The sequence below is a fragment of the Mercenaria mercenaria genome, chromosome 8, assembly GCF_021730395.1.
Source record: "Mercenaria mercenaria strain notata chromosome 8, MADL_Memer_1, whole genome shotgun sequence".
NCBI lineage: Eukaryota > Metazoa > Mollusca > Bivalvia > Venerida > Veneridae > Mercenaria > Mercenaria mercenaria.
In genome coordinates this window covers 35,548,710-35,575,766 of record NC_069368.1, presented here as the reverse complement: position 1 = coordinate 35,575,766, position 27,057 = coordinate 35,548,710, and the positions used below count along the sequence as shown (strand labels likewise).

Here is a 27,057-nt window from a genome sequence, read left to right as displayed (position 1 = left end):
TCTTAAAAAACAGGAAAGTAGGTCAGTAGGTCAAGGTCACAGTCAAGTGACATCATATTACTTGGGGTCATCAGGTAATTATAGTTAAACAGTCTTGGAAATAGGATCAGATGATTTTTTAAGTATTTTTTCCTATACAACTCACATAATAACTAAGTGACCCCCCCAGGGGCATAATTTGAACAATTTTGGTTGAAGACCATAAGACAATCTTACAAACCAAATATCAAAGGTCTAAGTGTTGTGGTTTCAGAGAAGAAGATTTTTAAACTTTTTTTCATATATAAGTCTATATAAAACTTGGAACCCCCGGGGCTGGGCCAAATTTGACCCTAGGGGGATAATTGAATAATCTTGGTAGAGGACCACTAGATGATGCTACATACCAAATATCAAAGCCCTAGGCCGTGTGGTTTTGTACAAGAAGATTTTTAAAGTTTATTCCTATGTAAGTCTATATAAAACTTGGGACCCCCAGGGCAGGGCCTCTTTTCATCCCAGGGGTACAATTTGAACAATTTTGGTTGAGGACCATAAGACAATGCTACAAACCAAATATCAAAGGTCTAAGTGTTGTGGTTTCAGAGAAGAAGATTTTTAAACTTTCTTTCCTATATAAGTCTATGTAAAGCTTGGGACCCCCGGGGCAGTGCCATACTTTAACCCTAGGGGGATAATTTGAACAATCTTGGTAGAGGACCTCTAGATGATGCTACATACCAAATATCAAAGCCCTAGGCCGTGTGGTTTTGTACAAGAAGATTTTCAAAGTTTTTCCTATATAAGTCTATATAAACCATGTGACCCCCGGGGCGAGGCCATATTTGATCCTAGGTGGATAATTTGAATAATTTTGGTAGAGGACTACTAGACAATGCATCATACCAAATATCAAAAGCCTAGGTCGTATGGTTTCAGACAAGAAGATTTTTAAAGTTTATTCCTCTGTAAGTCTATTAAAACTTGGGACCCTCAGGGCAGGGCCTCTTTTCACCCCAGGGGTACAATTTGAACATTTTTGGTTGAAGACCATTAGACAATCTTACAAACCAAATATCAAAGGTCTAAGTGTTGTGGTTTCAGAGAAGAAGATTTTTAAACTTTTTTTCCTATATAAGTCTATGTAAAACTTGGGACCCCCGGGGCTGGGCCATATTTGACCCTAGAGGGATACTTTGAACAATCTTGGTAGATGACCACAAGGTGATGCTACATACCAAATATCAAAACCTTAGGCCATGTGGTTTTGTACAAGAAGATTTTAAAAGTTTTCCCTATATAAGTCTATATAATTCATGTGACCCCTAGGGTGGGGCCATATTTGACCCTAGGGGAATAATTTGAATAATTTTGGTAGAGGACCACAAGATGATGCTACACACCAGATATCAAAGCCTAGGCCCTGTGGTTTTGGACAAGAAGATTTTTAAAGTTTTTCCTTTCAGTTGCCGTGGCAACCAGAGTTCTGCATGGAATTCAATTCTTTGAATAATTTGAAAGGGGGCCACCCAAGGATCATTCCCGTGAAGTTTGGTGTAATTCTGCCCAGTGTTTTTCAAGAAGAAGATTTTTTTACAAATTGTTGACGGACGCACGATGAACATTGAGCGGTCACAAAAGCTCACCATGAGCCTTTGGCTCAGGTGAGGTAAAAACATCCAAGAATTTGTTTATATTTCATAATATCCCTACAGGTTAAATATTTTCACTGTATAGTATTGTTTTTAATATATTTTCTAACTTTAAAATAATATTAACAATTTTTGTAGAAGTTAAGAATATATCGGCTCTATTTTCCAGCATTTTGATATTTTATTGCCGTTTTATTACCTCCCCTTATTACTGCTTCAAGGTTCCCTTTTCCGCCGTTTGACTGCATTTTGTCTTTAATCGTATTTTAATGAAAGTTTTTAATTTTTTGATTGTTTCTGTAATTATATATGTGCGGTTAGCTTTTAAATTAATGTTATTTTACTATTTATATAATTATAAGTAGATCAATCGTTAATTCTCGCTTATGCTTCACATGTATACTTCAAAATTTGTCATGTAGATATGTTGGGTTTTATTTTTTCTCTGCTTCATATTGAAGAAATATGTTTTCGATAAATACCCGCCGTATCATTATGATCCGTATCTATATGTACATTAATACAAATATATTCTATATTTGCGCTTTTTGTCACGTTGACGTTCGCGTCCAAACGGACGTGACGTCGTTTGTTTTGTAAGTTGTTATTTCTGACGAAGACATAAAGGTCGAAACTAGTAAAGAATGTGTTGTCTTGGTATTTTTAAATCCTTTTGATCTATTAACTAAATATAACCAAGATTTTGCATCCAATATGACGGATCCACGCAACAACCTACAAAAAGTCGCATTAAAACAGATGAAATGTCGTCTTCATGAACAATTTCTGCAAAAGTGCATAAACAATGAAGTAATTCCAAAGGGTCTCCGACTGAAAATGAAGATCAACACAAGCTCAGGTTCTAAAGATCTCCAAACTTCTGTTGATAACCTTCTTAGGAAGGTTTCACTAGATATCATGAAGAGAATCGTGGAGGACCAACAGCGTCACGCCTTGGACCTATCAAATACAATCGAAGAACAAAGGAAAATTGCGAGAAATCAACTTTCAGACGATCAATTGTTCGATGTTGAAACTGAAATATCAGACAAAACAGAAAGAGAGAAAGAAACTGTTAAAGAGGGACATGAAAAGAAGCTGTCAATCCTATTAAAGGAAAGTGAGGTGCTTTCACAACCACTTCAAAGTAATGAATCTGAATCATCAGAATCAAACAAATCAGGCAGGGCACGTCGTAGAAAGAGTAATAAAAAGAAACCAAAGCCAGCACCACGTAACTCAAGAAAAAATGATCTGAAGCCGCCCTCAGATAGAAATACTAAAGAATCGTCTTCAGCTGAGAAGAAATGTTCACCAAAAACTACGGAAGCGGCAACTCCAGAACCTACGACAGATAGAAATTCAAAAAACGTAAGAGCCCCGGGCACAAAAGCAACTTATGCAGAGGCCACACGGAACGGGGCAACAATAGCCCAGAATCAGCTGAATCAAACGCTACAAGACCTAACGAAACTGCTCAAAATAGTTGTCGAAAGGCAAGCCGACGTTTCGTCAGGGCCAAAAATAAGAACGCATGGAGGAGAATCAAGAAGAGGAAAACGGCCATTCAAAGAGGCAAGGCGACGGTAATTAATCTATCAAAAAGAAAATTATCCGATGCTGACTATATCCTGTTAGGTAAGGGTCTTTCTTTTGTACCAAAGCTTAAAAGCCACGACAAAGTTAAATTAGCAGAGGAAACATTTAGATTCTGTCGACGTTTGAGACTGAAAGAATATTTTTTCAATGATAATAACAATAACGACCAAAATGATAAAGAAAAAACTTTCTTCAACAAAAAGCAGTCAACGTTCATTCCGAAGCAAGGTCGTGATGAATATCTTGATTTCTATATTGAGGCAATTCACCAGGAAATACTCCAGTCATCAAAACAGTCGAGATATTCAAATATCACAAAAGAAGAACTCTCTAGTTTACATTCTCTAGCGAATGACAGAGATATTGTAATAAAAAAGGCAGACAAATCGGCAAATATTGTGATAATGAACACTGATGAGTATCAACAGGAAGTACATAGACATCTCAACAATGACAAGTATTACGAAAAACTTGATAGCAATATTGCAGAAACAGTGAAACGTAATGTATGTGAATGTATGGATGAAATTTCCGAATGTGAAGAATTTTTGAAAGAGGAATTTGACACTTTTCCAGAAAAGATACGTATACCCCATTTTTACATTTTACCCAAACTACATAAATGTAAAGATAATTCTTTGCCATTAGGATATCCAGGTAGGCCCATAGTATCTGCATGCAATTCCCCTACTGATAACATATCTAAATATCTAGATTATGTATTGCAACCACATATGCAATCATTACCTTCGTATGTCAAAGATACTATGGATTTCCTTTCAAAACTTAAGAATTGCAGTTTATCATCCAACAGTTATTTGGTGACTTTGGATGTAACCTCTCTATATACGAACATTCCACATGATGAGGGTATTGAAGCCTGCAGATTTTTCTTAAACAGGGACAAGAGTCTGTCTGATACTAGTTTGTCCGTAGAAAGTATATGTAAACTTATTGAACTTACACTTAAGAATAACCATTTTCAGTTCAATGGTGATGATTACATTCAAACAATGGGGACGGCCATGGGCAGTCCGTTCGCCCCTACCTATGCATCATTGTTCATGGGTAAGTTAGAGCAAGACTTTTTACAAAGCCAGCAGCTGAAACCTACTTTGTGGCTTCGGTTTCTGGATGATGTTTTCATGATCTGGGATCATTCACTCGACGAACTGAATAGCTTTGTTAAAGCCCTTAATGAATTACATAGCTCTATTAAATTCACGTATGAAATTTCAACGAAACATGTGTCATTCCTGGATGTTGATCTTACGAAAGATACCAGTAATAACATATGCACCAATGTACATGTTAAAAATACTAACATCCATCAGTACCTTCTCTACTCCTCCAATCATCCAAAGACTTGTAAAGACGGTATTCCCTACAGTCAGGCTAAGCGATATCATCGTATTATATCTGACGATAATCAATTTGCTAAATCTCTGGACACTCTACGTGAATTTTTCAAATCCAGAAATTACCCAGACAGTGTAATAGATGCTGCATTTAACAAGATGCATAATGTTACACAAGACGAAGCTCTGAAATACAATAACAATTCTGATCAGGTTGATATTGTGCCTTTTGTTACTGAATATAATCCCTCCCTCCCTAACATTGGTAGTATAATACATAAATACTGGGATTTATTTAAACTATCGCCAAATGTATCAGTCCAACAGTTGCATTCCTCTAGACCCGTGTTAGCATACAAATGTGGTAAAAATCTTAAAGACTTCCTTGTAAAGTCTAGATATTCTGCAATGCCCCCTACCCCCATCAGCGCCCGTTCCAGCAAATGCTACCGACCTAGATGTACACATTGTAGCAAAATAGTAGAAACTGATGAATTCGTTAGTTCTTCTAATTCTTCGATGTATAAACTTAGATTTAATACAGACTGCACATCATCAAATGTCATTTATGTCATAACTTGTAAAAAATGCAACATGCAATATGTGGGTCAAACACGACAACAGGTTTCTAAACGTATGAACAGTCATAAATTTGACATTAACAATTTCAGCGATCCAGCATATGCTAGCGGTGTGGCTGCCCATTTCAACAGTACTCATCACAATTTAGATGATTTCAGTTTTTTACCAATTGACATTGTTGATAATGATTTAGATAGGTTATTACGTGAAACGTCCTGGATTCACCGGTTAAATACCGTGCAACCATCTGGCATGAACACCAGCGTATTGTTTACTATGTGATTACAGTTACCAAGTAACATTTAATAGGGTCTTATATACTAACTTTTTCATAATATCCCTACAGGTTAAATATTTTCACTGTATAGTATTGTTTTTAATATATTTTCTAACTTTAAAATAATATTAACAATTTTTGTAGAAGTTAAGAATATATCGGCTCTATTTTCCAGCATTTTGATATTTTTTTGCCGTTTTATTACCTCCCCTTATTACTGCTTCAAGGTTCCCTTTTCCGCCGTTTGACTGCATTTTGTCTTTAATCGTATTTTAATGAAAGTTTTTAATTTTTTGATTGTTTCTGTAATTATATATGTGCGGTTAGCTTTTAAATTAATGTTATTTTACTATTTATATAATTATAAGTAGATCAATCGTTAATTCTCGCTTATGCTTCACATGTATACTTCAAAATTTGTCATGTAGATATGTTGGGTTTTATTTTTTCTCTGCTTCATATTGAAGAAATATGTTTTCGATAAATACCCGCCGTATCATTATGATCCGTATCTATATGTACATTAATACAAATATATTCTATATTTGCGCTTTTTGTCACGTTGACGTTCGCGTCCAAACGGACGTGACGTCGTTTGTTTTGTAAGTTGTTATTTCTGACGAAGACATAAAGGTCGAAACTAGTAAAGAATGTGTTGTCTTGGTATTTTTAAATCCTTTTTATATTCTCTAATAAAACTGGTCTATGTTCACTTTTAGCACACCTACATTTTAATAAAAACTGAAATAGATTGAAGTTTTCTAGTATCATAAAGCAAATGGGCAGTAAAGCTGGTTTACAGGGGCAGAAGAACTGTTTACAGTATCAATATGCTTAATGCAGTCAATTTTAACAAATGGCTTTATTTTGGTCACACAAACACCCACTTCAGATTGAGGTAGTAGACCTTTAATGAATATCAGCAGTTTCCTACTATTTTATGCCTAAATAGGCTTCCTTCACCAGAAAATTGTTTCTTTAGAACAATCAGGGAATGTTGAAATCACATAATCACATGCAAATTTACATTTAATTGTAAAGTCATGAATGTACCCCAAATCTAACATCTTAAAACAAGATCATAATAAAACTCACCTCCTCATCATTCTTATGTTTCTTCACCAGCTTCATAATCTGAAAATATTGTCAAAAAATATCCAATATACAGACTACCTCAGAGATCAAATAAACTTTATTTAATTTCTATAAAATTGGCAAACAATAATGAAATGTTCCTGTGAAAGTATTTACAAAAACTATGAAGGATCACTACCGGCAGTTCTAGACCTGTATTTATCAACATTTCAAGTCTGATACTTAGCTGAAGAAAAGAAAATATTCCATCTGCCATAATATACACTAACTGAATGGTTTGTAAATCAAAACTATTGCATGAAGTCCAAAAACCCAGGCCGACAGTTTTGACTATCGGCCGGCAACCATATTACATGACATAAGAAATTAATTCTCACAGATTGATTTTCAAAGTTTAAGCTTATTAACCCAGTAAACATTTGTGAATGTGGATCATCATATTGTACAAACTGTGGATCAGTGATGTATATAAGGAGTCAAGTAACTACTATGTCTATAGCACATGCATACTAATGAAATTTTTCTGAGTCATTAGCAGTAGAACGGAGCTACCTGCAACCATGCATAATTCACAATGCCAGACAAAACAAGAGGACCATGATGATCCTGAATCGCTCACCTGTCCCCACATGACCCAGTTTTGAACTGACTATGACGTTGTTTTTTCTATTATTTGACATAGTGAACTAGTTTTTAAGCTCATGTGACCCAGTTTTGAACCTGACCTAGATATCATCAAGATAAAAATGTGGCCTCTAGAGAGGTCACAAGGTTTATTATTATTTGACCTAATGACCTAGTTATTGACCCAGTTTCGAATCTGGCCTAAATATCATCAAGGTGAACATTCTAACCAATTTTCATGAAGATCCATTCAAAAGTATGGCCTCTAGAGAGGTCACAAGGTTTTTCTATTTTTAGACCTACTGACCTAGTTTCTGACCGCAGTTGACCCAGTTTCAAACTTGACCTAAGTATCATTAAGATGAACATTCAGACCAACTTTCATACAGATCCCATGAAAAATATGGCCTCTAGAGAGGTCACAAGGTTTTTTTATTATTTGAACTACTGACCTCGTTTGTAACCCAGTTTCAAACTTGACCTAGATATCATCAAGGTGAATATTCTGACCAATTTTTATGAAGATCCATTTGAAAGTATGGCCTCAAAAGAGGTCACAAGGTTTTTCTATTTTTAGACCTACTGACCTAGTTTTTGACCGCAGTTGACCCAGTTTCGAATTTGACCTAGATATCATCAAGATAAGCATTCAGACCAATTTTCATAAAGATTCCATGAAAAATATGGCCTCTAGAGAGGTCACAAGGTTTTTTCATTATTTGACCTACTGATCTAGTTATTGACGGCACATGACCCACTTTCGAACTTGACCTAGATATCATCAAGGTGAACATTCTGCCCAAATTTCATGAAGATCCATTCGAAAGTATGGCCTCTAGAGAGGTCACAAGGTTTTTCTATTTTTAGACCTACTGACCTAGTTTTTGACTGCAGTTGACCCATGTTCAAACTTGACCTAGATATCATCAAGATGAATACTCAGACCAAATTTCATACAGATCCCATGAAAAATATGGCCTCTAGAGAGGTCACAAGGTTTTTTTATTATTTGACCTACTGACCTAGTTATTGATGGCACGTGACCCACTTTCGAACCTGACCTAGATATCATCAAGATGAACATTCTGACCAATTTTCATGAAGATCTTTGAAAAATATGGCCTCTAGAGAGGTCACAAGGTTTTTCTATTTTTAGACCTACTGACCTAGTTTTTGACCGCACGTGACCCAGTTTCGAACTTGACCTAGATATCATCAAGATGAACACTCTGACCAATTTTCATAAAGACCCCATGAAAAATGTGACCTCTAGAGTGGTCACAAGCAAAAGTTTACGGACGGACGGACGACGGACGCTGCGCGATCACAAAAGCTCACCTTGTCACTTTGTGACAGGTGAGCTAATAAAAGCACAGCAGTTTAAAGTCTTAAGTTTGACACTTAAATTAAACGTTCATTAATACTGGCCTTGATTATGCAGATATTGGAACACAACATGGAGGTTTATATGAAGTAAATGATAACAGTTTTTTTAATTATTACTTTATGGTTAATTATGTTTAAAAAATTTAACCTTATTTATCAAAGTCATGAAAAACTTTTTGTTCCCCAATAAATAGTACAATTAAAGCATTAAAAGTTGTTTTTTTATATTAAACTAAAAATGTGTCACCGACACAGATGCCCCCACAACATGAGAAAGGTCACAGGCATGGTACTGCTCACAAACTAAAAGAAGGACCCTTGACCTTATTTATTTACACACAAAAAAAATTGTAGGAAAACCAGAAAATTTAGTATTCTGTATATGTAGAGAAAATTGACTAACTTCAACCAAGGACTGTGACCTTGACCTTTGAGCTAGTGAAATGCTTATTGTGCATGACACATTGTCTATCCATGCTTATCATTTGTGTCGAATTATTTTGAAATTGGACCATGCATGTCAAAGTAATGGACAAGACACGAAGACCACATTATCAGTATATATATATAGTGAAAACTGGCTAAGTTCAACCAAGGACTGTGACCTTGACCTTTGAGCTAGCGAAATGGTTTTTGCACAGGACACATCATCTATCCATGCTTATCATTTGTGTGAAATTATTCTGAAATCGGACCATGCATGTCAAAGTTATGGCCTGGACACGAATACCACCCTTTCCTGAACATGCACACAAACAAAACACACACACGTACAGGGGTAACACTATATGCTCCCCCCACCCCCATTTTATGGTGGGGGCATAAAAAGCTTTGCTGGACTACTTTTTACTTTGTTCATTACACACTATGACAGATAAAATTACTACAGAACTAACCTCTTCTGACAGTTCTTGAATCCTGGTTCTATCTTTACTCTGATTGGTGGCTGTACTCTGCATATCAACTTTCAGACGTGTTAACAATGTCTCAAGTTCTCCATACTCTGACCTCACTCGGTTCAACTCCTTTGCCGTGCGTGTATAGCTCTTCTGTGCATCTTCCAGGGCCTTGTCTTTGGCCCAAATCATTTCCTTACATTGTTCTATCTCTTTGTTCAATGCTGTACTAGATTTCTTCATCTTTGTAAGCTGAAAATAACATTTATTAATGTACTCTATAAATACATATATATACTGACTGTCAATGAAGAACACCTGAACAGTTCATGTCAGGTAAAATGTCAGAGCCAAACAGTGCTTTAAGTTTTAAAATAGTAATCAGTTCATTATGTCTAACCAGTACAGAATAATGCCACTAGTGTCTGACAACTTCCCCTTGTGAACAAAATGTTAAGGATATAAGACCATTATATACTTTTGTCTTTAACAATAATTCACACAAAGTGTAAAATGATAGCTCCTATATATGAAATCAACCATTTCAACCAGCTGAGCTATCACACCTCAGACAAACAAAAAGTCAAAATTTATCTTTCTCTGAAAACATAAATCTTATTTAACAAAGGGAGTTCAGATTTAAATGGTTTACAAGTTTCAGTTTTCGAGCTGAAATTCAGTAGTTGTAGTAAAACACAGCCCTCATATGAAGTCCAGTAAATAAAATCTGAATTAGATAAAATCTAGTTGTAATGACCCTGAAGACAAAAGCAGGAAATTTTCATGAAAATAGTTTCAACTGCGTGTACTGATCTTTCAAAATGGATGCACCAGATATCCTGAATTCCAAAGGACTAAGTCTTTACCTAGAGATAACTCAAATTCAACATCACTTTTTGACATGTTACCAGTACTTTTTAGTAAATGTGTCACAGAAGCCTTACAAGCATGTAGGTTAAAACATGACAAATACATTTGATAAACATTTTGAGAGTACTAAACAATCATAAATGCATCATTTCATACTTTTTTTATCTGTGCACTGCTCCATCACACATTTATATAGGGAACAAATTTTTTACCTCGACCCCTCCAGATATAAATTCACAGGAATTTGACTTTCACTTTGACACAAAGTCAAAAAAAAAATACGTGGAATGTGTCTTCAACAGAGTGAAAATAGAATTTAATTGGGACTTAAACAAATCAGTGGAACAGCTGAAAATTTAAAATAAGCGACTTCAAGATATTTAGTTAGATCTATATAAGATTGTTATTTTACTCAATGATCACTATGGTATTTAAGGTAGTAAACTGTAAGTTACCTCTTCTGAAGTATTGTCGAGACGTTTCCTGTAGTCAGAGAGTGTAAGTCGTAGATTCTCCAACACTACAGATGGTGCCGGTGTCTTACTGCCTTTACTTTCTTTACCTTCTGAAAGTTTATACACTATTATATTCACAACAACATACTATAGCTGAACAAAACACAAAATGGAATCGTACTTATTCAAATTTTTTGTACATATTTACACACAACAGGTGTATACACTAGATATTGTCAGTTAAATTTGTAGTCATTATAAAGCTTGCACTTAAAAAAAAAACTGTATTTATGTACTAATATTCTGACTGAAAAACACAACTATGGGCATTTCTTAATTCCGTCTCAGGAATTTTAGTATATATTCTACAATTAAAAAGAAGTTTCTTCAGTTTGAAGTACTTTTTGGAAAGTCTTACTTTGTTGTGTATTTTTTTTCTGTTTACTTTCTCCTGAGATCTGGAAGTTCTGTAATAACAGTTCTAGTTCTCTCATACTGCCACCATACGTTTCTTCCAGGTAAATCTGCCGCTTTCTTGCCTGAATTGCAACAAAACCAAACTTTGAAGTCCAACAATACAGTACAATAACAAGAGCTGTCCATAAGACAGCCAAGCTCGACTATTCAAAATATTGTCCCAGAGGCAGGAAAATATTACCTAAAAAGGTTAAATATCAAAAGAGTTTTAGGTTCAAAAGGGGGAATAATTTGACCAAAATGCATATCAGTTATGGGACTTGCTGCTATCAACTAGTTTTATAACCCCTAAGGCACATGTGAAGTTTCAATTCAATATCTGCATTAGTTTTGGAGATAGAAACTCACATGTAAAACTTTAACCAAAATTTTCAAAGTCCAAAAGGGGGCATAATTTGCCCAAAATACATGCCAGAGTTATGGAACTTGATCCAGTGAAGTTAGTAATTGATCTAGAAAAAGAAAAAATAAGTTTCAAATCTATATGCCTTTTAGTAATAGCTGTATGTACTTGCACGCAAAACTTTAACCAGAATTTGCTAAGTCCAAAAGGGTGCATAATTTGGCCAAAATGAAGGTCAGAGTTATGAGACTTGCTGCTATCAACTAGTTTTATAACCCCGAAGACACATGTGAAGTTTCAAATCAATATCTGCATTAGTTTTGGAGATAATAACTTGCATGTAAAACTTTAAAGGTCCATTACTAAGGGAAAGTGAGTTGGCAATTTTTTTCATAGCCAGTGCATAAACTTCTGCAAGACACTAAATAATGAAGATTGGCAGGTCAAAATTTACAGAAGGTCTTTGGAACTCAAAGAAATGTATGTTCATTATATTGAAATTTCAATGAATCGACAGAATGACCCCCAGGTCTTTTTAACTTTCTTCATACTTCATAGAAAAATAATTGTACATATACTGCGATTTATTTCGAATTTCTACATACCAACTTTCATTTTCCAATAAAATGAATAAGTTTCTGTGCTTTTTAAAAGAAATTAAAATGTTCACTTTCCTTAGTATTGGACCTTTAACCAAAATTTTCTAAGTCCAATAGGGGGCATAATTTGCTCAAAAAACATGTCAGAGTTATGGAACTTGACCCAGTGAGGTTGGTAATTGATCTAGAAAAAGAAAAAGTAAGTTTCAAATCTATGTGCCTTTTAGAAATAGCTATATGTACTTGCACGCAAAACTTTAACCAGAATTTTCTAAGTCCAAAAGGGGGCATAATCTGGCCAAAATGAAGGTCAGAGTTATGGGACTTGCTGCTATCAACTAGCTTTATAACCCCGAAGACACATGTGAAGTTTCAAATCAATATCTGCATTAGTTTTGGAGATAATAACTTGCATGTAAAACTTCAACCAAAATTTTCTAAGTCTAAAAGGGGGCATAATTTGCTCAAAATACATGTCAGAGTTATGGGTCTTGACCCAGTGAGGTTTGTAATTGATCTAGAAAAAGAAAAAATAAGTTTCAAATCTATATGCCTTTTAGAAATAGCTGTATGTACTTGCACGCAAAACTTAACCAGAATTTTCTAAGTCCAAAAGGGGGCATAATTTGGCCAAAATGAAGGTCAGAGTTATGGGACTTGCTGCTATCAACTAGTTTTATAACCCCGAAGACACATGTGAAGTTTCAAATCAATATCTGCATTAGTTTTGGAGATAGTAACTTGCATGTAAAATTTTAACCAAAATTTTCTAAGTCCGAAAGGGGGCATAATTTGCTCAAAATACATGTCAGAGTTATGGGACTTGATCCAGAGAGGTTGGTAATTGACCTAGAAAAAGAAAAAATAAGTTTCAAAGCTATATGCCTTTAACTGATGGCTGTATGTACTTGCATGCAAAAACTTAACCAAGGTGGGACGCCGACGCCAGGGTGAGTAGAATAGCTAGACTATTCTTTGAATAGTTGAGCTAAAAATTAAAACAGTAACACAAGAAAATCAAGAAAAATAAAACTTGTATTATTTCATACTTTATTTTGCTGAAAAAGAGCCAAGAAAATGGAGGTACTCATACTGGGAACAATAAACTGTACAGCTAATATGAGAGCATGTCCAAAAATTACCAAGCCATATACTTCTGCATAGTTTATTGGCAGTAGGCAGCACTGTGATTTTAAATGTATTTATCATGCTATAGAATTTACTGTCAAAGAAAAACTGTCATACCTTTGAAAGTTCTTCTTTTAGTTCGAGGAAGTTTTTCTGATGTACTTCTAATTCCTTAGAAAGACTTCCAATAGTTGATTTCTTATTTTCTACCTCATTGGTTAGCTGTTTCTTCACAGAACTATGCTCTTTCTCCAACCTGTTTGAAATACAATCATTAAATCACTGACAAAGGGGTTGAGATACTGACCATGTCACTTTCACACTAAGAGGTGTGGGAGTGGTTGGAGGCAAACCTATCCATTCTTTCCTGGAAAATATTTTGACAGCAAAAAAAACAAACTACAAGAGCTGTGTCAAGGACAGCACTTGACTACTGGAAGATATTTACCAACAGAGCAGTGAGAATGACAGATAATAGTGAAATGCAATTGCTTTTTCATATTCTTGTGTGGGGAGGTGATAGGGATATGAAGGATATCAAGAAACAAAGGAGATATGTGTGTGAAATTCAACACAATATTTTTCTTTTTTTATTTGGCAGAAAAGTCGGGGTGTGGTTGGGGAAATAGGGGTGGGCATTGGAGAGGGTAGGAGCTTAATGGGGTGTGGAGATGAGAAAATCTATGAAACAACTTAAAATTTATCAGTGTGAGAAAATGTAAGAAAATCAAGTGAAGAGTATATGAGGGATGCTAAGAAACCATATGAGATATATGTCAGTTTATTTAAGTTAGTGTGTACAAGGAATCATTTTCATTTCTTTAGTAAGAAGGGGATAGAAGAGATGTGGGTAAGAGTGAGAAGTAAGGTATCGAGAGACATTAATTTATGACAAAAAACACATAAAACCAAATGACTCGACATCATTTATTCAGCATTATGTTGTACATGCAAATTTACAAACTCATTGAAATTTATTGACAAAAAGTAGTGAAATATGAAAGGCCGCAACATAAAAATTACTGTCTCCTTTGCTTCTCACAAATAAAGAGTGCCAAACAGAGACCTATGAAAATCCCAGCCAGCCAAAAGTCGGAGTTTGCTATTGCCAATGTAGGAATAATCATCGCGCTATCAACGGTAGCATTTTGCACTGCACTAACCCATAAGATCCAGCTTAAGCACAACTTAGTAACTGTACTGTAGTTACTAGTACACACTGTGCTACTACTATTAGCACACACTGCTTTTTATCGCTCTACTTTTCACCGCACTACCATGAATTTTTCTAAGAGACTCTTGGAATTCCAAAAACAGGAAAGAGGGTGGATCAATTCATTCTGTTAATAGGTAGAGCAAATAGTAAGAGAAACAACCACGATTGCATAATTCTGTTTGTTGAATGAAGGTTACTCCCCCTGCTACAATTATAGTTGTGTTTTCACAAATTAAATTGGCATTACTGTCATGCAATAAGCCTTATTATGAGTTATAAAATTAAGATGCAGTTCAACTGATGAGCCACAGAAAGTGATAAAAAATCTGACCCCAGTGATCTTGACCTTTGAGTTACCTGACCCTAAACCAAAGATGTGTGCCCCTTAATAATCCTGATGTGACGTTTGGCGATTGTCAAATTTATAAGTTTAAGGATGTAGGAATGATTTTTTAAGTATGTAAAATCAAGTGATCTCTGGGGCGGGGTCAATTTTGTCCCCGGGGTCATGATTTGAACAATTTTAGTAGAGGTCCACTAGGCAATGCTACATGTCAAATATCTAAGCTCTAGGGCTTCTGGTTTTTGAGAAGAAGATTTTTTAAGATTTTCCTATGTAAAATCAAGTGACCCCTGGTGCGGGGTCAATTTTGACCCTGGGGTCATGATTTGAACAAATTTGGTAGAGGTCCACTAGGCAATGCTTCACACCAAATATCTAAGCTCTAGGGCTTCTGGTTTTTGAGAAGAAGATTTTTAAAGTTTTTTCCTTTCGGTTGCCATGGCAACCAGAGTTCTGCATGGAATTCAATTCTTTGAAAAATTTTGAAAGGGGGCTACCCAAGGATCATTCCTATGAAGTTTGGTGTAATTCTGCCTCGTGGTTTTCAAGAAGACGATTTTTTTTTAAATTGTTGACGGACGACGGACGACGCACGATGCACGTCAAGCAGTCACAATAGCTCACCTTGTCACTTCGTGACAGGTGAGCTAAAAACATTCTCACCATTGACAACAGTCAACTAATATCTGATTTTGTAAATAAAAACTTGCCAGAACATCTAAAATGATCTCCCAAACAGGCTGTTTTACCTTTATTTACTGCTTTTCTTTTTCCCTTCAGGTTAAGTACACTTGGCTGTTTGTTCATATGGTCAAACTGATATAACTATCATGCCGACAGATTTATCTTAATTAGCAACAACAACAACATCTATTAACATAATCTACATAACATGCTACAAGCTAAATTGGTCCGGAAAGATTCAAGCTGGCGGTTTGTAAAAAGTGACTGATATTCAAAGTGATCGTTAAGGCAGGTTGGACTGTGTATATGAGCCGTGCCATGAGAAAACCAACACAGTGGGTTTGCGACCAGCATGGATCCAGACCAGCCTGCGCATCCGCGCAGTCTGGTCAGGATCCATGCTGTTCGCTTTTAAAGCCTATTGGAATTAGAGAAACTGTAAGTGAACAGCATGGATCCTGACCAGACTGCGCGGATGCGCAGGCTGGTCTGGATCCATGCTGGTCGCAAACCCACTATGTTGATTTTCTCATGGCACGGCTCAATTATATTTTAATGATACTCTGCAAAATCTACCTACTTTCCTAATCTTTCTGTCAGCTGTTTATTTGTTCTTCTTTCATCTTCATAAGACGTCTCAAGTTCCCTACAATAATACATGTACTATCAGCAATAACATAACCACCATCCCCCATCTCAAAGTAACTTCAATTGATGATAAACATTAAAATGGTCAATCCATTTTGGATACTTAGATACACATTTTTATAGATCCACTAACATATTTTGCTAAACAAAGAAACAAACCCTAAAAATCACAATCAAATGTAATACCAGGAATAATTGCATATGTTACTAATAATTTAATTTTGTGGGCATGAACATTTTTGGTTTTGTCATAGATGATTATCTTGTGGGGATATAAATTCACAGATTTAAACATCTGAACATAAAATGAAAGTTTGGGATTAAAGTCTGTGGGCCAACTCAAACATGAATATCAATGATTAGGCTAGAAAGTATTGTGAAATTATATAATATATTTATTCTGATGGGATAGGTTTCTATTTCTTCTGAACTGGAAAGAACAATTCTTACTTAATTTGTTTAGTTAATCTGTCAATGGCTTTATTTGCTTCATTATTTGCAGACTTCTCTACGTCAAACGCTCCTTCCAGATCTCGTACCCTCAACTGAAGTTACAAAAAATACTAGTGACAGAAATGATACAAACAACACCTGTTACAAAGACTGTAAAAACAAAAATAATAACTTTAAACAAAATCTGACTATGTTTGCTTGTTCTATATATTTTTTCTTATAAATTAGACACTTTATCACATGCCAATGCTTCTGCCATTTCCAAACAATTAAGGACTGATGTGGATATTGTTTATTGTCATTTTGTCTAATTTTACATAAATTCAGATTCAATGTGATTTAAAAAAAAACATCAATTTTTCTCCACATTAGAAAGACTTCCAGTGGTATTACCTGAACAATCTCGGAGTTAAACTTTGTCTCAAGATGAGCCGCTCTCTCTGACTCTATACTCTCTTCAGTGGCCCGTAGACGCTGCAACGCTGTCTAAAAATAGAAATCATTTTATCTCAAGCATTTCTGTTTGTAACAACAAATTGTAAAGAATTTTGAAATTATTTCAATGATAATGGAACAAGATCTGTCACTACTGCCAAACAAGATGGTGAAAAACTGGGCCTCTTCTACCTTTTTCAAATATTTGACTTAAACTGGCATTTGGCAGTATTATTTTGTCATCTCTTAAATAACAACTTCCTGTTTCAGCTGTCATAAAACTGACATGTTTTGTTATAACAGTAATACTTTTCGTTGTATCTACCAAGAGTTTAGTTACATCTATTAAGTGAAGGACAACTGTTAAATCTTACTGTAAATGTTATAATCAGTATTGTGGTAAAAGCTACAAAACTCGAACTATCCAAATTAAATGTTTTTCTTGTAGAAAAAGTATTAACACCTGTCTTAAATCAACAATGAAATCACTTTCACATACAAGCTTACTAGTAACATTTACCAAACAAACTATAAAATATTGTTGTCTACTTTTACAGACAAACCGATGCAAAAAGCAGGCATGTTACAGATAGCCTTGTCACAAAAAAGATGGAAAGCAAAATTAGCAGTCTGGTCAGACACATTTTAAAATGCTTAAATCAAACAAAGTATGAAAATTATGAAAAGAAAGCGTTGTATCCAAAGCCCAAACAGATTCTGGCTTGTCTTGTTGAATCTTGATTAAGAAACTGACAAAATTTATTTTTCTTGCTATACAGCATTACAGATAAATACCTCTAGATCTTTCTTTGCCCTGTCCTCCCTTTCTTTACAATATTCCAGTTCAGTGCCTGTCCTACGTAGGTTGTCACCATGATGTTTTTTCTCACCTAAAAAGAGATTAAAACTAGATGCGTGTCCAAAGAATTTAAGCCTAGCTTAAGCCCTGCTTTGTTTTATATCAATATTATCTACTTGTTGTTCAGTAGTCAAACTTGTACAAATCAGCCAGCCAAGGGAAAGACACACTGTCTAGTTGTTTACTGCAGGTGGTTACTTAAGACAAGTTGAAATTCGAACAAAATGCTAATTTGACAAGTTAACTGGCAGCTTTAGGCAAATGAATGCTTAACACAGGTGGCTACTCCGGCAGGTTCAATAGTGAAATGTATGAAATGGTATTTACTTTTCAAATTTTTTTTGCAAATCGAGATAGAACATTTTTCCTAGACTTCCATTTAATACCAGCAATCAGTTACTACGTTTTTCCTCCAAAATGTACTAACAAACAAAAAATTTACTCCTAAACAAATGCTGAATTCTGACTACTAGGATTGGACTCCAAAGGGACTTTTGAAATTGACCTTCTTTTATGCACTTTTATCAAAACTTAGAAATGATTTCAACAAATTCTAGTGACAGAAGAATCATTTTTCTAAATGTGACCACAAAAGCTCTTTTATTTGCAAAAATATCAAACAGTAAAATAAAAGAAGTATTTTCGAAGAAGTAAACTTTATTCTGTATTATATTTAATATTTAATAATACTTACTTTCTAAATCTTGCAATTTCTCATTCAAATCAGAGATGGCACTGAAAAACAACAATTATTTAATAATTATATATCATAGCTGAAGCTTGAAAATTTCAAGCCCTGTTTATGTTTTATTCTCTCTTTTTTATTTTAGTCATAAACAGGAAAGTCATAATTTCAAACAAGTTGTGAATAATTTTCCTTCAAACTATCAAGAAATATTTTTGCATTCCCTGAAAACCATCAAGCTGAAATGATGGAAGTTACAAAGTTTACATGGAATTTCTAAGTCCCCTTCATTCTCAGTTTAATTTCTGTGACGTACACCTAACTTTCATACAAGGATGCTTTTAAACTCATTAGTATTGTCATTATCAGTGCAAACTTTGTCTTGGTCTTGAAATGTCAAAGAAATGAAATGATTCAGAAATGATATTGTCTTTGTCTGCAATAAATTCTGTCTTAAAGTCCGTCTATTGAAAATAATGCCTAAAACCAGAAAGCCTTCAAAACTGGGTTTCCTTTGATCCCTAGGTTGGTTCAAGTGTATCAGATATGCTGTGGAATCATTGAATTATTTGTGAATTAAAAATTGTGACTTTGGCAAAAAAGGCTTATTTGTGGGGATAAAAGTTCACTAATTTCAACTTGTGAACAAAAAAATGGAAGGGAATACCATTAATAGCTATTCATTTGTTTTAGCTCATCTATAATACAATAATGTATATGCTTGAAGATTAACGAGTCAGTTTAATTAGAGCTGAGAAGACACAGCTATATCTTATACAAGTACACAACTATATCTTATACAAGTACACAGCTTATATCTTATACAAGTACACAGCTATATCTTATACAAGTACACAGCTATATCTTATACAAGTACACAGCTATATCTTATACAAGTACACAGCTTATATCTTATACAAGTACACAACTATATCTTATACAAGTACACAGCTATATCTTATACAAGTACACAGCTTATATCTTATACAAGTACACAGCTATATCTTATACAAGTACACAGCTATATCTTATACAAGTACACAGCTGTATCTTATACAAGTACACAGCTATATCTTATACAAGTACACAACTATATCTTATACAAGTACACAACTATATCTTATACAAGTACACAACTATATCTTATACAAGTACACAGCTATATCTTATACAAGTACACAACTATATCTTATACAAGTACACAGCTATATCTTATACAAGTACACAACTATATCTTATACAAGTACACAGCTTATATCTTATACAAGTACACAGCTATATCTTATACAAGTACACAGCTTATATCTTATACAAGTACACAGCTATATCTTATACAAGTACACAGCTATATCTTATACAAGTACACAGCTATATCTTATACAAGTACACAGCTATATCTTATACACGTACACAGCTATATCTTATACAAGTACACAGCTATATCTTATACAAGTACACAGCTATATCTTATACAAGTACACAGCTATATCTAATACATACTTTTCTTGTTGCTGTACCAAACTACCTAATTTATCCTTTTCTGATTGTAGAACCTCATGTTCTGCTGAATTCTTTGATAGCTCCAGATCCTAAAAGTGTACAATTATCATGTATATTAATATACACAGCATAGTAAGCAATGTATTTACACATATCTACAATACAGTACAAATATTTCAAATTTTGAAAAAAAAAAGCAGTAAATTTAAGTTACTGAATGGACATTTTAAGTCAAAAAGAGACCATAACTCTTGCAAAAATAAGTGTATTGTAAACAAAATGATTCTTGACTTGTACTTTATGATCTACTAATGAACTCAATCAACCCTTACTTTCAAGGTGTGCAGACGGACCAGTAACATCAGCAATTTCGCTTAAAGGGGTACAATTATGGTGACTTTGTTGAAATTGTTGTACATGAAAACTTAACTGTACATGTTGAAATATTGTCAGGTATTACAAGTTTAGTCACAATCTCAATGCTAAAAGAAAGTACTGTCAAAACTATGATTTTTGCAAGAGGTCTCAATACCTTACACAAATAAAAGGAATTCACAGAGAATATACTCCACCTTAAGTTCTATCTCTCTTTTAAGTTGCCTTTCTCTTTCCTCCAAACTATCACGGGACTGCTGCAGACCTTCCTCCAAACGTTTTATTTCATCTCCATACTCTGTAAGCTTCTCTGCAATTCAAAACACCAGAATCTAAGATTACAAAAAAGTTGAGAAACCACTCTTAATCAGCAATCTGATTGGCCCTTTATAAGCTCAAGTTTCAAACTGACCAATGGGAAGTTTACACTACAAAATGGGTAATTAAACCAGAAGCCACAGAGATTTGCATTAGTTTTCATTTTAAAAACATTTTAATGAACATAATATTGAACCAGTTATACAAAGATTTCCTATGAAATGTTTAAATGAATCAAAATGAAGGTGTTTGCAGTTGAAACTTTTTCCCAAAACCATCAAATAATATGACCAGTTTATATAAAATGTTCTTTCCTTTTTAGTAAACAAAAAAGTAATCTTAAATCAATGGGGTTACAGTTTAACACTCAGGTTACTATAAAATAATGACTTGTTACAATGAAACAATAAAGCTATAGTGAAACAATGGAGTAAATGTGACAACAACGGGGTTTTAGTGCAACAAAGGAGTTAATGTATAATGGGGTTACTAAGAAACAACAGGGAACTTGGTGACAGTGAAACAATGGGATTTTAGTGAAATAATTGAGTTACAATGAAAAAGCCGGGCTGTAGTGGAATAATGGAGTTATTGTGAAACAAGTGGTTAAGTTACAGTGAAACAAAGTGGTTAGTAAAACAGACAAACTGGAGACATATCTGCACTCACGTTTAAGTTGTTGACTTGTTTCCTCCAAGGATGTTTCCCTGCCAGCTGCCGTATGTTTCTGCTGAGCTAAGTCACGTTTCGTTCGAGCCAGTTCAAACTCCATATTGGCCCTTGATGCCTCCCCTTTCTCCAAACTGGCACGCAACTTTGCTATCTGACTTTCTAACTCGGACACCTATCATTGATCAATAATTCTTTAAGTGACTTATTACATTTCTGGAGAAAATTACGAAATCAGAAGTCCTTAACAATATAATTATATGCAAATAATCTTTATGACAGTAAATTTGATGAAAAAATATTTCAAATTTCCTTTAAGATCAGAAAGCCATGTTTCAAAAATCTTTAGCATTTAGCTACGGCAATCAAAACAAATATGCAAATGAAATGTAAGAAAATTTGTTTTAAAAATGTCACCCTTTTTTTTTCTTTGTATCTGTCTGTTTTAAAAAGCTTGCATGCAGCAAATGACTACCTCTTTATTTGCTTTAGTTGCAGCCTCCAGTCTGTCCCTCTCTACTGTATTTAATCTCTTACGTAGGTTTGATACAGTATCTGTTGTAATCAAAATGAAAAATAAACAATAACATGAGAATTTCCATTTCAAATGGCATACCATTTTTAAAGAAATACAGTTGTATTTATAAATAGCTTTCATTCAGTAATTGGATAAAAATTCTACCTTCAGAATCAGTGCTCTTGACAGGACTCCTAACCTTGGTGTCTGTATAAGCTTAGTATCCTTGTAATAGCTCAAGTTTGATTTTCTTCACTTTATTTAAGTGTAGAATACAGACATATAGCTAAAATAGCTGGGGTTTTCACATATAGAACAAGAGTGCAAGAATGTCACAATATACGCCCGTCACAGCAAATTTCTTTACTCTAGCACCTGTATTTGCAAATGGAATTTTAACTTTGTGGTTGTTTAGTAATAACTAAGTGTTTTGTTTTTCTAAGTCCACAAAAAAACTCCTTACCAGGTAGAGATACCTTAAAATACACCTAAAATTGGAAAGTAACATCTATGTTGTACCACAGAAAAGTGGTCTTGGTTTTTCCCTACGGTCAATTATAAAAAAGTTACAATATAAGTTATTTATAGTAACAACTAAGGGAAGTTAATCTTAAAAAAAAAAAAAAAAAAAAAAAAATTGTAAGTCCTCACAAAAATCTTTATCAAGTGGAGACTGGTCAAAAAACACCTTAAAATTGGATGTAGCATGCATATTGTACTACAGAAAAGTGGTCTCGATTTTTCCCTATGACTAGTAATGAAAAAGTTACAATATAAGCTATTTATAGTAACAACAAAGGGAAGTAATTCGAATGAAGGGAACTGCGCATGACACTTCGTCTCATGATGGTGTATAATTGTGTCAAGTTACATCAAAATCCCTCAATGCATGAAGAAGAAATACTTCGGACAAAGTCATTCCTGTATCTGACCTTTGGCCTCTAAGTGTGACCTTGACCTTAGACCTAGGGACCTGGTTCTTGCGCATGACACTATGTCTTGTGGTGGTGAACATTTGTGCCAAGTTATATCAAAATCCCTCTATGCATGAAGAAGACATGCTCCGGACAAGGTTTTCATTCTTGTATCCTTTGACCTCTAAGTGTGACCTTGACCTTAGACCTAGGGACCTGGTTCTTGCGCATGACACTCCGCATCATGGTGGTGAACATTTGTGCCAAGTTATATCAAAATCCCTCTATGCATGAAGAAGAAATGCTCCGGACAAAGTTTTCATTCTTGTATCCTTTGACCTCTAAGTGTGACCTTGACCTTAGACCTAGGGACCTAGTTCTTGCGCATGACACTCCTTCTCATGATGATGAACAATTGTGCCAACTTTCATCAAAATCCCTCTATGCATGAAGAAGATATGCTCCGGACAAAGTCATTCTTGAATTTGACCTTTGACCTCTAAGTGTGACCTTGACCTTAGACCTAGGGACCTGGTTCTTGCGCATGACACTCCGTCTCATGATGGTGAACAACTGTGCCAAGTTTCATCAAAATCCCTTCATGCATGTAGAAGATATGCTCCGGACAAGGTCTGTGGACGCCGCCCGCCCGCCAACCCGCCCGCCCGCCCGCCAGGGGCGTTCCCATAATACGTCCCGTTTTTCAAACGGGCGTATAAAAATACAGAAAATCTTAAGATATTACTACCGCATGTTCTAGTTCTGTCCATACCTTGTTCAGTCTGTAGATCTGCTGTTATTTGTTTAAGCTGAAGTTTTAACTGGTTATTTTCTATCCGTAACCTCCCAGAATCCTCTGGTCCTGGTGACATGGCAGCCATCTTCCAGTCCTGAGAGTGGTCCAGCGAGAAAGACATGTCTGGCTTGCCACCCTGTAAGACAGTATTGACAGAACATTTACTTCTGCAATTTGGTAACATCCAGCAAGGTAATGAGCTTCCATTGTCTGGGCTCAAATGGATTTACAAGGATTTTCAAAGGAAAATGGCCCCAAAGTTTCCAAAATTCAGAAAGTGGTCATATTACTGTTGAAATTTGGAGCCATTTTCTTATGAAAATCTTACATGTACACATACCGCTTTTGACCTTTGACCTGGTGACCCCAAAGTCAATAGGGGTCGTGTAGTCAATAAGTACTATTAGCATGTGAAGTTTGAAGGTCCTGGGTGCAGTGGTTCGCGAGTAAAGTGCCTTCATGCAAAAAGTTTACATTGGCCCATGTGACCTTGACCTTTGACCTGGTGAACCCAAAGTCAGGAGGGGTCGTGTACTCAATAAGTTCTATCAGCATGTGAAGTTTGAAGGTCCTGGGTGCAGTGGTTTGCATGTAAAGTGCCTTCATGCAAAAAGTTAACATTGGCCCCTGTGACCTTGACCTTTGACCCCAAAGTCAGTAGGGGTCATGTACTCAATAAATTCTATCAGCATGTGAAGTTTGAAGGTCCTGGGTGCAGTGGTTTGCGAGTAAAGTGCCTTCATGCAAAAAGTTAACATTGGCCCCTGTGACCTTGACCTTTGACCTGGTGACCCCAAAGTCAGTAGGGATTGTGTACTCAATAAGTACTATCAGCAAGTGAAGTTTGAAGGTCCTTGGTCAGGGGTTCGCAAGTAAAGTGCCTTCATGCAAAAAGTTAACATTGGCCCCTGTGACCTTTGACCTAGTGACCCCAAAGACAGTAGGGGTCGTGTACTCAATAAGTACTATCACCACGTAAAGTTTGAAGGTCCTGCGTGCAGTGGTTCGCAAGTAAAGTACCTTCATGCAAAAAGTTAACATTGGCCCCTGTGACCTTGACCATTGACCTGGTGACCCCAAAGTCAGTAGGGGTTGTGTACTCAATAAGTACTATCAGCATGTGGTATGACGGTCCTTGGTGCAGTGGTCTGCGAGTAAAGTGTCTTTATGCAAAAAGTTAACATTGGCCCCCGTGACCTTGACCTAGGCGACCCCAAAGTCAGTAGGGGTCGTGTACTCAATAAGTACTATCAGCATCTGAAGTTTGAAGATCCTGGGTGCAGTGGTTCGCGAGTAAAGTGCCTTCATGCAAAAAGTTAACGTTGTGACGAACGAACTAATGAACAGACGGACAGTTGAAAACTAATATGCCTCCCTTTGGTGGCATAAAAATTCAGTAACATGTATCTATTAAGTACTGAAAACTATTTATTTTAAACTGCCTTTTTCATCTAGCCAAACTCTTGGCCTTGAAAATGTGTCACAAATAAGTTATGTAAAAGTTTGCAAATCATGTACAATCAAATTTGCATTAGGCTAAAAAAAAAAAATATGTGTGGTTCAGGTAACATTGGTAAAAAAATAGGGTAGGAAGGTAGGCTTTTTTTTTTTTTTTTTTTTTCCCTTCGACACAGTTGGTACAGACATAGTTGGTCACAATTCTGTGAGATATGCACATGGAAAGCATCTCAACAATATATGCAATTCTAAGTGACATCTCCGACGAGGGATGAGTGAAGAATTGCCTTCATAAAGCGTTTCTGGTCGCCGTGAACACATTTTTCCACTGTCACGGCGAGAACACTAGCCGCTGCCATGTTGAAATCGTAATCGATAAGACGCTTGCATTGATTCGTATATTTTCGTACCCAGTATTTTTCGTTTCAGGTTAAAAACCACAAAAAACTATAAAAAGAGTGTTAGGGTCGGCGATGAAAAAATAGGGTCGGTCGGGTTACCTGAACCACACATATTTTTTTTTTAGCCTTATAGGCATAAGACTGTAACATCTACCCAGACATCAAATCATAAATGTATCTATAGTATCCATTGAAGCATGCAGAAAGGATGCACTACCTCACCTGTGCAATACAATTTGTAAATTCATGAAACTACAGGGTTCTGCCGAGGATCAAAAATGGTTGGGACACATGCCCCCTTGGTATAAAAAATGTGGGGACATTTTCAGAATCTTGGGGACAACAACTTTTGACCATATGTCATTGAAATAAGACAGTAACATTACTAAAATCGAAGTCTTTATTGTGGTTTAACTATTAACGGCTTCACAGATAAATAAACAAAAATAAATATGTAAATTAAAATATCTTCATAGTACTAGAAAGCACCAATTATAAACAAGAACAAAAAGCTAGTAAAAAATATTGGGTAATTTTCAGTGTCTTTTACAGGTATAAACAGTCAATCGTGCTATGATGTTTGACAGAGCATTTCCCAATTATGGCCCCTTTTTGACTTAAAAGTTTGTTGTCCATTCAATTACTTGTGAACAAATGAATGGACTGAATTCATTATATCTACACAGGTATAAGACCTCAAAATGCAGGCCAAGCTTGATTTTAGTTAAAATCCACCATTTTTGACAAAATTTTGGCCCTTTTCTGACTTAAAGCTTGTTTAAAATTGTTGTGATGTCTGTTTTGAAAGTTTTGAAAGGATGGATTGGTTTAATTCATCTTTGGTACACATATATATTTTATGATTATAAAATACAGACCAGGTTAGATTTCAGTTAAAATACACCAATTTTTGGTGGAGTTCAGGCCCCTTTTCGACTTAAAAACAGGCCTATTTTATACATGAAGGCAGTGTTATTTATGTTGCAGAAAGACTGACAGTTATAGTTTCAATCTCGTTCAATGTCACTTTGACGGTAGTTTCACCAATGTCAACCTACCAGTACCGCCTGACTCACAAAACACTATGATCAAAAGCAATCATCATATGAGCCGCACCATGAGAAAACCAACATAGTGCATTTACAAAAACGGCTTTTACATAGAGATCTGGATTTTAAATTTCAGAGACATACAGTGAAATCTCTTTATACTTTGCACACTGGATATCGTTAAATTGTATCAAAAATGATTACCGGTAATATTTATACTGACTTATCCTTTATGATGTTTTATAAATATTGTGATAAAGTTCCTTTAAATATTTCATACAGCGGTCTTGATCTTCTTACTTTTATTGTTTGATAAAGTTGAAACATAGTATACATGTCAGTGCTTACGTCAAATAAACAAGAGCACCGCCTTGCGGGTGCTGACGCTCATCTGATTTTTTTTTTGTGTAATAGAAA

The 27,057-nt window shown here is 35.3% G+C and overlaps 1 protein-coding gene across 4 annotated transcripts in view; it reads right to left on the bottom strand.

Moving 5' to 3' along the window:
• The window catches only part of LOC123566585 (coiled-coil domain-containing protein 171-like), a 60,936-nt gene that overhangs the window by 26,030 nt on the left and 7,849 nt on the right, over positions 1-27,057 (bottom strand). For all 4 annotated transcript variants that reach the window (XM_053549724.1, XM_053549725.1, XM_053549726.1 and 1 more), the window contains exons 3-17: positions 23,709-23,868; positions 21,981-22,060; positions 21,506-21,680; positions 20,716-20,828; positions 20,144-20,232; positions 18,653-18,693; positions 17,895-17,989; positions 17,058-17,150; positions 16,662-16,756; positions 16,144-16,209; positions 13,438-13,576; positions 11,192-11,312; positions 10,774-10,883; positions 9,449-9,700; positions 6,543-6,581 (exon numbers count right to left, since the gene is read on the bottom strand). In XM_053549724.1, coding sequence (XP_053405699.1) covers positions 6,543-6,581; positions 9,449-9,700; positions 10,774-10,883; positions 11,192-11,312; positions 13,438-13,576; positions 16,144-16,209; positions 16,662-16,756; positions 17,058-17,150; positions 17,895-17,989; positions 18,653-18,693; positions 20,144-20,232; positions 20,716-20,828; positions 21,506-21,680; positions 21,981-22,060; positions 23,709-23,868 — 1,668 coding nt within the window. The remainder of the gene's footprint in view (positions 1-6,542; positions 6,582-9,448; positions 9,701-10,773; positions 10,884-11,191; positions 11,313-13,437; positions 13,577-16,143; positions 16,210-16,661; positions 16,757-17,057; positions 17,151-17,894; positions 17,990-18,652; positions 18,694-20,143; positions 20,233-20,715; positions 20,829-21,505; positions 21,681-21,980; positions 22,061-23,708; positions 23,869-27,057) is intronic.